The following is a 14,104-nucleotide window of genomic DNA, read 5'->3' as shown; positions in this document are numbered from 1 at the left end:
AAATTTATCAACCTTTCATTTTCTTCATTTATTTTCTTTATTAGAGGTGCCTATTTTAAAATTTTTTAATATTTTTATTATAAAATATTTAAGTGAGTCTTAGCAATTATTTTTTAATTTTTTTCTCTTTCTCTCTCCACTCTCTCCCCCTCTCTCCTTTAGCTGTTTAAATCAAGATCGTGTATCATCTAATAAGTTAAGTCTTTGTGCATAAGCTCATTAATTGAGATGTGTCCAGAACTCAACCTACGATGAGAGATACAATATGCGCTCTTTGATAGTGAAATTTTAAATGAAAAAAAAAACATAATACTTGAAGGCTAGCTTTACATCACAAAATACCACTCGGTTAGTTAGAGCCCGGACCCCAATCAACGGATAAATAGTAACTCACACGTAAGCATATATGTTGCACTTTGAGCATGGCTCAAAGTGACCATAGTGCTGATCCCCTCATCTACATAGCCCATTCTTGCAGATCCGGACGTTGCGTGGTTGTTTTGCAAGATCTGGCTTTTCTTTTTTTTGGTTTGAATATTGAATCAGTGGTCATCCTGTGCTTGAACGGTGGTATTCCAAGATCCTTCATTCCATCTCTCTTCCCATCAACAATAGTTCCGACCATTCTTTCTCGATCCTTCTCGGTTCAAAGTGAATAATATGACCTTTAACCGATCTTTGTTTTTAAGGGAAAAAATAGGGGAGAACAGAGATGGGATCAATAACAGCACATGCTTGTATGTAGGAAGCTCTCAAGAAGGAGAAGATGAAATGGGGAGAGTTGAGGAGGAGGAGCATGATGATGCCAGACGACTGGCAGAAGTGTGTGAACTCACTCCATGATGCGCTTTTGAGTCACAACATTCGAATTCATTTGCTCAGCGCCAGCTGCCATGCTATACTCGATGAATGGAGATTGAGTTAGGGGAGCTTGCTCTGTTTTATGACTATGAAACAGAGCACGATGGAGCCAACGTTCACTGTTCATTGTTCAAGCCAACGTCCAGATCACCAAAGGCGCTAGCATATCGTTGTTCATGGGCACCAATATCATCCACAATATTTGCATCCACAACATCGTGCCCAGGTCAGGCAATCTCATTAGGGACTCCGCTCACCACATTGGTACGAGAGAACCAGGAGCAATGAAGGCGCGCCATCTCCGTCTTTGACTTCTTGAGATTGTTTTCTTTGATCTCCTTTACCATATACATGACGTAACAAGAGTTCTAGAAATTTGCATAGTTTGTTCGCCATGAAAGAAAAGGATAGAGCACCCTCAAGGAATAATATATTGTGTGACTATTCAAATTACACGCATTTTCAAAATGAGTTAGGTAAATATGGATTCACAAGTTGATTATGCATGAGAGGAAGTTTTCAAGCATGCGCTCGATTCATGGGATGTAATTTTTAAGGTTATTTTTTGATGTAAAAATTAATTTTTTGTTAATAATAAAGATCTGATTGTATTATTTTTAAAAATTGAAGGGGTATATTACAATGAAAATGAATTTAGGATTTAGATGTTAAGTTCAGAAATCAATTTACTCTTTTACCTAATTATTTATTACCCATTACAAGTAACCAAAATCATCAAGTCTCATTCATTGTCTAATCAAACTGAAATAAGCTTTCATTATTAACTATAATCACCATGAATAGTTAAATAAATAAATAAATATATATATATATATATATATGTATGTATGTATGTATAACAATAAAGAAAAACCAACAACAAGACAAATAAAATAATTTTGAGTTACAATTTTTTTTTAAAAAAGTTATGAAACAGCTTTGACTAGTTTTCTACAACTTTGACCTATTTTTATTAGTTTTGGCATGTTCTCGATCAGTTCACTCTTCTTTGGTTCTTACACCTCCCGATTAGACAAGACCACAGGCTGGCAACAGTTGAATCTGTCCGGTCGAGATAACATTAGTCCAAACAATAAAAGATGGGTCGTTTAAATCCAAAAGTGTGGCAAGAGGTGCAGAAATAAAATAACAAACTTGTTTGGCTTAATATACCGAATTCATCTGTTTTCAAGTCCACAAGCATCATTTACTTAACCAAAAAAAAAAAAAGCAAACGAACTTGATGCTTTGGCTTTCAAATGGCAGAGCATGAACAGATGAACGTAGAACAGAGATATTGACGGGCTCAAAAGTTATACCTGGGATTGCAACTCCTTCGCTATGCATATCTAGTAGCAAAATATATGCTTAATTTATATTTCAAATTCATTTGTTTGTTAATTCATAGTCATCAGTTAGCCAATTGAAAAGCGTACAGAAGAATCATTAGAATGTCGATTATATTAAACTCTGTTCAAGTGGCAGAGCTTGAACAGAGGATAGAGATATCTCTGAAAGCCTCAATGGAAAACTTGGGATTGCAACTTCTTTTGCGTTGGCCAACACTGATGATTGTGCCCAACACAATCAGTGAGTAATAAGCTGAATCCACACAAACAAGTTTTAACGAAACAATGAGAAAGATTTAAATGGCCTAATAAACCTTTTTTTAATGAATTAAATTAATTGGAATACAGAGAACTTAGGATTAACTAACCAAACCAATTGTAGATTGTTGAGAGATCATGAGACAACAGACCTCTAGAGGCATGTTTGTTTGCACGTTGGAAGACCCAAACGCAAATGACCAAGATATAAACAGTCATTTTTTAGCTCTCATATCAACAATAAAATATCTCTGGGTTAAGATTTATTTTATTAATACTGTAAAAAATATGTGAATAAAAGTGATCAAAAGAGAGAAATTCAAGAGACTTATATCCATAAATATATATATATATATATATATATTTTGGTATCGTTTTCGTCATAGTAAAGCATAATCTGCTCCAAAACTTTGTGATCGAACATGAAGCACCGCAAAGTCAACAATATAATTATAATATATATAGCTTCTCCAATGTTGATAAAAGAGATATCAATAACTGAACAATTAATAAAAAGACACAATATCAAACAATATTGTTATTCCGCAGCCTATAGGATTTGGTTTAAAGGCATAATACATATCCAAGATGGATCATATTATGCCTTTAATTTATTGACAAACGAGTTTCATGAAAAGTCAATACCCGGGCCAAATTCATCAGCGTGTATCAATCATTTCGTTAAAAAGGAGCAGAAACATCATAATAATAATCATATAACAAAGTTTGTCCAACAATTGAGGAACTTATGAGTCATTAGCTTCAAGTGGCAGAGCTTGAACAGAGGATGCAGATATTGATGGCCTCAATGGCAAACTTGGGATGGCGATTCCTTCTGTGTTATACAACTCCACTGCTACTTCACCTACAAATTGTGCACATGATTAATAATATCAACAAAACAATCACAAAACATTGTACTCAGAAGAAGCAGTTAATAATAAATCATAATTAGGAATCGCAAGAATTACCAGAAGGACCAGCTTCACTAATGAAACTAGAAGCTCTTTGGGGAGGAAACTCTGATTCCAAAATGATGTTTTTTGCTGCCTTGTAACAATTTCTTTTGTTCTTCTTCAACTATTTTGTCCTCTAGTCTCCTATGACTTGCTCATTTTCATCTTTAGTTGTTGTCTCGGTCACTTCATCAACTTAAAAAGTCCATTGAAATAAATTAATGTAAACATGATTTGAGATTGTAAGAAATTAAAGGCTTAAGGCGTTGCAAAAGTATGTGAGCGTGTAACATGTGTTGTGAGTTGTTTAACTTGTTTGTTCCATAAAAAATCATATATAATTAGTTAATTATTGAAATTAGCATAAAGGTTAGGAATTCATAAATACATGAAAGACAAAGCATGCACCTGCTAGTAGCTGTGGGACAAATTTTGGACAGTTCACTAATTCATGGGATCTGTCATATTGGAATTGAAACCCTTTGTTAACTTCAATGAGATTTGGTAGATCTATCAAATATAGACGAAAGAGCTGTGGAAGCAAGGCCTGCCTATCATCAATTACTTCCTTCGTGCTCTGACTGTCTTCAGCTCTATCATCTTTTGTAACATATTGCATACCTTCACATCTCTGAATTCTCAAATTCCACAATGATGTTGAGGATTTAGTTGTGGGTAGTGTGAACAACCATTTCAACTTTGGACAATCGCTTACAATCAGCCAAGAAAGATGGCACAAATTTGATGTCTTTGTTGCAACCATATTCATCTATAGATAAGCAATTTTAAATCTTTACCGCTTTCAAAAACTTAAGATCTTACCTGTTTTGCTTCATCTCATTATTTACTACTCTTTTATTTTCTTAGAAGACTATAGTTTACTTTCTAATCTTTTAAAGTATTTTTCATAAAATAGTATTAAAATTAGTGAACCAAAAAATTAAAAAAAAAGCAACAATAAAATATAAAAGGTGATTATATTTACCTATGTTTTGGGAGCTATGTAGAGGTAAAGCAGAAGAATTTGAAGTGGTTTCCAAATGGCAATAAGATTCCTCTTCCTCAATGATTTGCTCTAACTCACCACATTTTTCTTTGGATATGCTCCACAAACATGGTAGGCTTCTCACAATACTTCCTGTGAAAATGCTTTTTAATTCTTTACATCCATTGATTTCTGGACGCTCAAGCCTTTGGAGACTGATACATTGCATGGGACCCTAATTCTATATATATCTCAACTTAGGAAGCTTATATAAATACAATTCTCTTAAGATTGATAACAATGGTGTTGGCTCTTCTTCATTGAGGGCAAGTCTTTGTAGTTGAAACAAATATTCTATCTCCTGACAATCTTCAACCGTAATTTCGTCCAGAGTTTGCAAAAGAGTAGATTCATAACTCATTTGGGTGTTTTGAGTGACAAGTGAAAGTGATCCCAATTCCTATCAAAAGATGCAAATGATCATAAAGAAAATTCTTTGTAAAAAGTTTAAAAAGAATTATATCATTCAAGTAGTATTTGTTCAATTATTACTTGAATGTGAAATTTAAACCTATGACAACATTAACAGATTAAAACAATAATGTGTTTTATTCCTTGTTGTTTTACCTGAACTTAAAATAATATGAAATTCACTTATATATTACAAAACCATTATTTTCATCTCAATCCTCTAGAAGAATAAGTCCTAATATATATATATATATATATGAACTAAACAAAGAAAATAAGCATACAGTGATGGACCTAGAAAAAATAAATTAATGGGGCCATAATTTATATTTAAAATAAACTTTCATATTTTTTATAAATTTTTTAAATATTTATAAAATTATATTAAGAACATACATAATAAAATTAAATAAAAATATATATATAATATAAAATTATAATAAAATAAAAATTATCTTTCAATGAGATTTTTTTTTAGTCATGAGGTCATACAAATTTATATAGGATAAATGTATTTTTGTAAGGGGGTACGTGAACTTTTTTAAAACGATGGGGTTAAATGAAATTTTTCGTAGGTCAGTCAATGTGACCATGTGTATATAGATAAATATAATATTAAAATTAAATGCATTAGTTACCTGTAATTTACCAAAGTAATTGAAGGATATGAATATCCACTTTAACAGTTAATGTTTAAATAATGAAATAGTTAAGACATGCAGACAAGATAAACTTTCTGACTAAACAAATAACCAAAAAAAAAAACATCGACATTTTATTTTAATGTGTCATTGGATTAAAAAAAATTATTCAAAATAATTAATAATATTGAAAACGGTATATATGCATCTTATTATAAATATGTAATATGACTAAAAAACATGAAAAAAAGATATTGCAGCTTCCTAAACAAGAAATTATTTTAATTTCTCGATATATAAAATGAAGATTTTAATCATGGAGAAAAAATGATTCAGATATGGAGCAATACCTGTAAAGAAGCACGATCAACAACTTGATCACTTAATGACTTTATGTTTAACCTTAAGTAGCCAGCCAACTCTAAGGCGTTCAAAGAATAGCATCTTGAATAATAATTCTCTGAGAAAATGCTAACTAGATTTGGCAAGCCTTGAAGCCATAGCTCTTCTAGATTGTGAAGCTCCATGCACTGAAACTCATCAAGGTTATGATCACACCGTTCTACATTAGATTGAATGAACAAATATTTCATCATGGGAGCATCAACTATACTCAAACATTCCAAGTTCTCAACAAAGCCCCAAGCTTGTAGAGTTGCAGTTAAGTATTTTATTTCTCTACAATTAGAAACAGAGAGTCGTTTCAATTTCGAAAACACAAAATTAGACATCTCTTGATTGTGCTTCATCCTTTCACAGTCAATTACTTCAAGCTCTTCTAACATCACTAGACTTCTAGCAAAGGCAACTGTGAAGACATGAGTCAACAATGGGCAGTTGTATAATTTGAAAACCTTGAGATTGCACATATTTAGCATCTGATATGCTTTCAGACTATGCCACTTGTAAAAGCTTTCAAACTCCCCATATTGTAAATTTCTAACTAAATCAATTTTGACAAGACATTTTGAATATGAACAATCCCTTCATCTGCAATGTCAGTAAAGAATTCCAGGTCTTGAGAACTACGAAGAATCAACTTAGTCAAATATTCCATTCCCCCTATTCTTTGAAACATCCTAGGAACAGCATTCTTTGCCCCTCTATGAATTTCATCCAACCAAAGACTCTACTCTTTGCACTAGATCCCTTATCATTTCATTTGTGGTGGAGGCATCAAAATGTTGAACGCCTATACTTCTAATGGATCTCCAGAAATTATCACCAACCTGCCAAGGAAATTTTCCAATTTCTACGCTATACCTCTACAAGTTTGTAGCATCAACGTTTGTGCTAAAAATATCAAAAGCATGTTCTTGCTCATCAATCCATGGGCCTTTATTTTCAATAAAATACAATTCCTCCAATTTCATGCATCTTCCCATCACTTTATAAGGATTGCCTTCGATGTCACATTAATGCACATCCAACAATTTGAAGCTTTCCAGTTCAGATATTTTATTTGGTAAGCAATTAAAAGAGCAATTCACTAATGTAAGACTTTGAAGTTTCTTCAAACTCCCTACACAAGTTATGTCACTTATTTCCGATATTTCCAAGCATAAATAATGGAGATTAGTTGGAAAATTGAGGAATGAAATGTGTCCTGTAAGTTCCAAGTCCCAAAGATGTCTTATTCCTTTAAGAACCAAAACTCTTAGCTCTAGCAGTTCTCCAAAACACTCTATTTGGGAGAACATATGACCACTCTACCCATTCAAAACCCCAGCTGGCATTTAAGAAAACAAGGTTGGAAAAATGTAATTGAGATGGAAATGATTTCACTTCATCCAACTATAAATATCTTATTCTATTATCTTCTGCACTCCCTTCCACTTTCATTATTTCTTCACTCCTTTAGGGATTTTCTATTTCCTTATTCTCTTCCTTGGCAATCTATAAGGCTACAACACGGACCAAGTAATGCATCTTCACACAATTCCCATTATCTACTCTCATCAATAAGCAAGAATCAATGACCTTTTCTTTAGAAATATGAAATGGTTTCCTTGCTCTTCTAAACGAATTCAGGCTCTTGAAAAAGCCTAACCCAATCCCATATCTTGCTAAATGTTCTTCATAAATTTCAGAATCTTCTGGAAATACAGCACACAGCAAAAAAACCAACTTGGCATATTCATCATTTAAGTTTTGATAACTTAACATCAAGCACTTGTATGGATCTCGAAGACCTTCTATGATATTCATCCAATCAGAATCTCTTAATGTTTTTAAAGCTTCTTCCAATTCAATAATACCTTTATCCTTCAAAGTGCAGGCGACTTTTGCTATTGCAATAGCCAATCCTTTGCACTTGTATGTGATTTGCTTTGCTAAATCTCTCATTCTTTCAAGGGTTAGATTAGTAATCTTGGCATGATATTGGAACAATCTCCATGCCTCTTCTTCATTCAATAGATGCAAGTTAACAGACCTTTAGCAATCCATTAATGCGCAAATATCTTTACGCTATGTAGTTATTAAAACTTTGCATCTCTTGAAATTGGAACCAAAGGGAATTCTGATGGCTAAATCAAGCTTCTTCCACACATCATCCAAAATTATTAAAATATTTCCTACATTGTCTAGTTTTGACGACAACCTTTTGGCTTTTGCTTGGTTGTCATGTCCTTCAAGGGTGACACCTAGTTGACTTGCAAGAGAATCTTGAAACATCAACAGAACTAGATATAACAACAAAGACAATTCTATTGAAAAGATCCTTTGTCGCTTTACTGACTTGTTTTGCTAAGGTGGTTTTGCCACAACCACCCATTCCATACAATCCAATCATTGAAACATCATCATCTTTCAATGCCTTCAGAAGTTCTCCATATGATGATTTGGTGCTATCAAACAAGAAAAACCCTTCTGAAGAATAATAAGCTATGTCTAGTGGGTAGCAGCAGGGTGTGCAAATTGCTCAAATCTGCATTTGTGTCCTTGATAAGCTATTTCCTTTGTCTTATTTTCTATCTGCTTGCCTAGATGACATCTCCAAATCTAATTGGGACAATGCCCAAAGCACCAACTCTTGTTTGCCTTGGCCTTCTCTTCCAACAACACTGCATCAACTACAAGAGTGTTTGCCTCATCCAACCACTTCGTAACAAGAATATCAATCTTTTGAGCTTCTTGTTTGGCTTTTGTGACATGATCATGTATGCTTTCTCTCTGTGCTAGAAGAATCTCTTTTCCTTTGACAAGATCTTCAACATATCTTTTGAATCAAAATAGATAATTTGCTTAGTGAATCGATTCATTGATAAAGTTCTTCACAATCTCTAATATAACAGAGGTGCATATCTCCATAGTAGTGAGAGGTAACTTTTTATCCTAAATATAACATAAATAAATGGATAAATAAATAAGAAACATTTACGAGCATACCTACTGTTGATACCTAACAAATTTAGCCATTCAATGAAATATATGAAGAGAGCCTAACTTATGTAAATTCTTATGAACTCAATGCCTAATGATACTAAGTAATATATAGTACAAAAATAATTTTTTTTGTAAATGAACTTTAGAAGAATTTGAAAGGGAAAAATTTCAAATGAGTCCAATATAACAAAATTATCTATAGGGTGGTCCCTTAAATTTGTAAAAGTACTCTCAAGTTCTATGGGATTTGGTTACATTTAATTTACTATGTAAACACAAATGCTCTTAGATTCACATCCTTTTATTAGTGTTAATCGTTGTTGACAGACCTCCAGCAGATGTTGACTGGTCAAAAATATTTTTAAGAATATTTTTATTAAAATATTAATACTTTATTTTTTGCAAGTCAAACATCATAGAATAACAAGTAAATGCTGAAGATTTATAAGTAAAATTTATTACATTTACAAGTAAACCTCTTGCAATATTGAAATATTAATATTTACAAATTAAATTTTGCAGATTTACAAGTTAGACTTCTTAAATTTAAAAGTATCTCTTGAAAAAAATTAGAACTTTAATATTTATAATTCAATCTCTTATATTTATAAGTCAACCTCCTATATTTACAATTGAGTTTATATAAATTTTGCATTGGTTCTTCAAATTTTAGAAATTGATTTACGAAATTTTCAAATCATTTTATTAAATTTACAAATAAACTAAGCATTTTACCTTATTAAGTTATAAGTTCTTAGGTTTGACTTATAAATATAAAATTTGACTTGTAAATCAATTTATAAATTTGAATAACCATTGCAAAAATTATGTAAATTCACCTTTAAATCTGCCATGTTGATTTTAAATTTATAATATTGACTTGTTAAGGTTAAAGTATTTGTTTATAAATTTGAAAATAAATTTAAGATGTCTAAATTATAAGTCTGTGAAGTTCAGCATGTAAACTTATGAAGTTGGCTATTATGTATTAACTTATTAATATTAAAAGAAGTTGACTAGTAAATTCAAAAAGTTTGAGCTGTGAATCTTAAGATTTGCTTGTAAATCTGTGATGTTTGATTTAATAAAATATGAATAATTGAATAAAAATATTTTTTTGAAAAATAATTTAAAATGTGAATTTATTTTAAATTTAATAAAAATGTGATCCTTGTGACCTACCAATGGCTGTTGACCAAAGTAGTGTGATCCAAGAGCATCTGTGTCATTTTACATGATAAGTTAATTACAAACGAATCCCGTGGGGCTTGAGAGTGTTTTCAAAAATTCACAAGACAATAAATCTCTTGCATAGGACCCATTTCTAATTTTCCATTAAAAGACAGAAGAAAGTTTAAAAATGCTTTATTTATGTAAGAAGCATCAATATTAAACATGTGAAGGTAATGGTCGTCACATGTGAGGCCATATTTTTTAACCCAAAAAAAAAATATTTGCCTAATTTCTGTATGACTTAGTGAAACTAATGAAAATATAATCCAAAAATTAAGATAGTGACAAATTTTAATTACTTTAAGATGCCAAAAGTCGGGAGCAAAATAATTTGGAAAATTTAATTCCAACATCCTTATAGTTTTTCTAAATCTTTTATTAGGTTCCTATAATTTACTTTGTTTGACTTAAGCCCTTGTAGTGTGAAATGTTAATGCTAAACTCTAAAGGTTAAAATTATTAATAAAATATTAATTTTTCATAAATAAAAAATTTTAAAGTTTATATAAAATTTAATTTAATATTTTTGAAAAAAAAGAAACAGACTGATTTAATAGTTGTAAAATTGATTTAATAAAGGAGAAATGTTGGGATTTGTGACTTTTTTATTACCTGTTTTAAAAAAAATTATTTAAAAACATGTTCGAAAATATGTTTACTATTATTTGTTTTGAAAAACAAAAAATATAAAAGTTGTTCTGAAAAACTGAGAAATCACAACTTTTTTTTTTAACGTTTTGTCACTTTGTGTGCTGCCAATTAAATTAAGATAAGAGAAAAGATAGAAAATATCATGTTTTCATTTATAACTATTAGTAAAGTACTCGTACAATATATGAATTTTATACTACAATTTTTATAAATAAGTTCAAAAAATAACTTGTAAAAGATATTTTATCCATTTATATCATCATATATGCAGTGGAGCAGTATAATTGTCGCACCCGAAAATGCGACGCAGATGGCGTAAGAGCAGATGTTCCGGCCTTCGGAAGGAAGACCAGAGAAATGGGAGTCACCACCAAGATTTTCAGAAAAATCTTGAAAAACCATTTAAAGAAGGATAAGGGTGGTCTGTAAAAATAAAAAATAGGTTCAGGAGTCGATTGAGTGTGGGGAAGGTGTTAGGCACCCCACAACACCCGTTTGTGAGAACGGTTACTTGAAGTTTGTTGTGCTATATTAATATAGTTTAAAATTATTTTAATTATCCCTTTTATATTCATGTGTTTGATATGAAAATAATAAGAATTAAGCGAGAAATATTTATTTATTTACGAGGAAGGACTTGACTTAGAATTCTACTCTGAGGCCTACGTACACTGCGGTGAGGATCAAAGTCCACGTAGTTCGGACTTAAAAAGTTTGTTGGTGAAAATATTTTTTTAAGAGAAATTAATTAGAAATAATTCACCATTTTACAAATAAAATAATTTCTAAAATTTTTGATATGTGTGTTTTAAATTGTAAAAAGTAATTTAATTTTAATTATTTTCTTAATTTTTAAATTTTTGGAAAAAAAGGATTTAAAATTATTTTTTTATATTTTATGATTGGGAATTTAATCACAGTTCAGTAGAGTTTTATTGGCTCATACGATAATGTAATCATTCTAAATACCTACGAAGATTTCAAAATCCCTCACAATAAAAAAATTAAATTTATTTATATGTTAGTAATAATTTATTCAAGCATGCATATATATATTTAAAGAATTTTAATCATCATGCCTGTAAAGCCTTATCGACTTTTATGGTAATATAATTATCCTAAATATCCGTGAAGATTCAAAATCCTCACACCATAAATGATTAAATATTGTATATTTTAAATATATTTTAATACATAATTGTATAATTCATATTTAAATACAGAAATCTTAATCGTTATACTTGCGAAGCCTTATTGACTCTCACGGTAGTACGATTATCCTAAAGGTCTACAGATATTCAAAAAAAATCTCATATGACCAAAAGATTTAATTAGACAACATGATTATAATTTAAATTTATTAATTTAATTAATTAAAATCATAAAAACATTTATTATTTTATTTACAAAATTCATTTATTTATTTACCATATAAATTGTGAATTACGATATCTGTGAGGATTTATTGTCCTACACAATAACGTGATTAATTTAAGTCTCTACGAAGATTCTTGAAATCTCACATGAGACTTAAATATTTATTATGAGATTGATTCTCATACCTGTGAAATCTTATTGATTTACACAATATGAGATCATTTTAAATTTAAATGCTTGCGAAGACTCTTGAAATCTCACACTACAAATAAACCATAAGTATATATATATACGTATATATATATCTCTATCTTTCTTTTTCATTTTATAAGAAAATCATGACAGCATATGGGAATATAAAGCACCATGATGTATATGTATGTTATTAGCCACGATTATCGGTATGCATGAATAAACTACTACAAATGAACAATGATTAATGTACAGCATGTCACCTCAACCATGTCACCTCACGTTGTATTACTCTAAATCATGGTAATTAAAAAGTTTGAAAGGTAATTCAAGAATCAACCATGCAAAATTAAATGTACCTTAGACATGTTGGATATCTTATAATACCACTTTTTGATGGCACGCATCCTTCCAAGCTCAGAGTCCTTCCCAATTCAACAAGTGTAGTCTTCAAAATGGTATACTGGTCAAGAGTGCTCCTAATCTCATGGGTCAACATTCTAACATGCCTTCCAGATTCTTTTTGTGTAAGGGTAAGTCCCATCTCCCTGTCGAGCTCCTCAACCTTGTTCTTGAGAATCAGCTCATGAGTTTTCGCACTCAACAGATCAGGAATAATATGGACAACCATTAGTGTAGTTAATAAAATAGAATAAACTTAAGCACTCGTGGTCCTCATCCGTCTGTGAAAACCGTGAGTCCGTGCCAGTGATTTTCATGATCTGTTCCTCTTGGTCATACAAAGAGCAGCTTTGCCTACCCTAACAACAAGCCTGTGTCTGGAAGAACTAGTGAGGAATGTGAAGGAAGTTCAAGAACCTCAAGTACTTATGTCTCCACGGGTTACCGAAGGAGACATCGTTAATGCCATTGATGAAGAAGCCATTTCGTGATCTCCTCATTTGTTCTCTTCTCTTCTTCTCGGTCTCTTCTTCTTTTCTGCTCTGATCTCTACTCTCGATTTCTGTTATTCTTTCTCTCTCGTTCATGCTCTATTTTTTCTTCCATTTTTTCTTCATCTGGTTTCTGTCTTCTCTTCCAGTTTTCTCTGTCTTTGTTTCTCCAGAAAAAAAACTCTCCCTCAAATCTCCGTCTCCTCTCTCCCTCAATCTCTATTTTTTGCTTCTGATCTCTATCTCTTCTCTCTCTTCAGCGTTTCCTTCGTCCTTTATTTTTCTCTGTTTTTTGCTCATCTCTCACTCTCCATCTCCTTCTCATTCTCCATCCTTTTCTTCTCTTTTTCTTTTGTCTCTGTTTTCTCATCCGGTTTTTATGCACTCGATCTCTCTCCTTAGTTCTTCACTTGTTCTCCGTCTCTCCCTCCTCCAGTCTTCCTCCTCTCTTCTCTTTGTCGGTTTTCCTTCCCAGCTCCTCCCTTCCTTCAGTTCTCCATCCCTTTGAAAGTAGAAACAGGGAAGCTTACGTGTGAGGAGAGGGTCTACGTGCTTTCTCACTCTGCTCTGCTGTGTATTTGCGTCTAAATTTTCTTATGCATTTTTGCTTTGATCCCTGTCTGCTCTGTCTCGCATGTGTGTGTTCTCTGTGTCTGTCCGGTCTCACGTGTGTGTGTTCTCTTTTGTCTGTGTACTGTGCTTCACCAAGTATTTCCCTGCCCCTTAAGCTGTGATTTTCATCCAGTCTATTTTTATGCTTTTAATTAATAATTTTTATTAATACATATACATATATATATATATATTAAAATGAAAATAAGATTTAAAGAGAGAAAAATTAACTCTCAAA

The 14,104-nt window shown here is 31.6% G+C and overlaps 1 protein-coding gene across 1 annotated transcript; it reads right to left on the bottom strand.

The window, feature by feature from the left end:
* Window positions 1–7,417: 7,417 nt before the first annotated feature.
* LOC129317556 (probable disease resistance protein At1g15890) lies at window positions 7,418–12,992 on the bottom strand. The gene is made up of 4 exons (XM_054961867.1): window positions 12,721–12,992; window positions 8,550–8,741; window positions 8,167–8,370; window positions 7,418–7,955 (listed from the first exon to the last, which is right to left on the bottom strand). The coding sequence occupies exons 1-4, from the start codon at window positions 12,990–12,992 to the stop codon at window positions 7,418–7,420; spliced, it is 1,206 nt and encodes a 401-aa protein (XP_054817842.1).
* Window positions 12,993–14,104: the final 1,112 nt, after the last annotated feature.

The sequence above is a fragment of the Prosopis cineraria genome, unplaced genomic scaffold (assembly GCF_029017545.1).
Source record: "Prosopis cineraria cultivar Desert tree isolate PC_DT_omini unplaced genomic scaffold, ASM2901754v1 PC8, whole genome shotgun sequence".
Lineage (NCBI taxonomy): Eukaryota > Viridiplantae > Streptophyta > Magnoliopsida > Fabales > Fabaceae > Prosopis > Prosopis cineraria.
Note: the sequence above shows the minus strand (reverse complement) of the source record. Positions and strands in the feature narration are given on the sequence as shown.

Coding starts and splice junctions, on each gene's coding strand:
- LOC129317556 (XM_054961867.1), bottom strand. CDS start 12,992: ATGGTTGTCCATATTATTCCTGATCTGTTGAGTGCGAAAACTCATGAG. Junction 8,742..12,720: donor AGATATCCAACATGTCTAAG/GTACATTTAATT, acceptor TTGATTCAAAAG/ATATGTTGAAGATCTTGTCA. Junction 8,371..8,549: donor GCCAAGGCAAACAAGAGTTG/GTGCTTTGGGCA, acceptor CTTGTTTGATAG/CACCAAATCATCATATGGAG.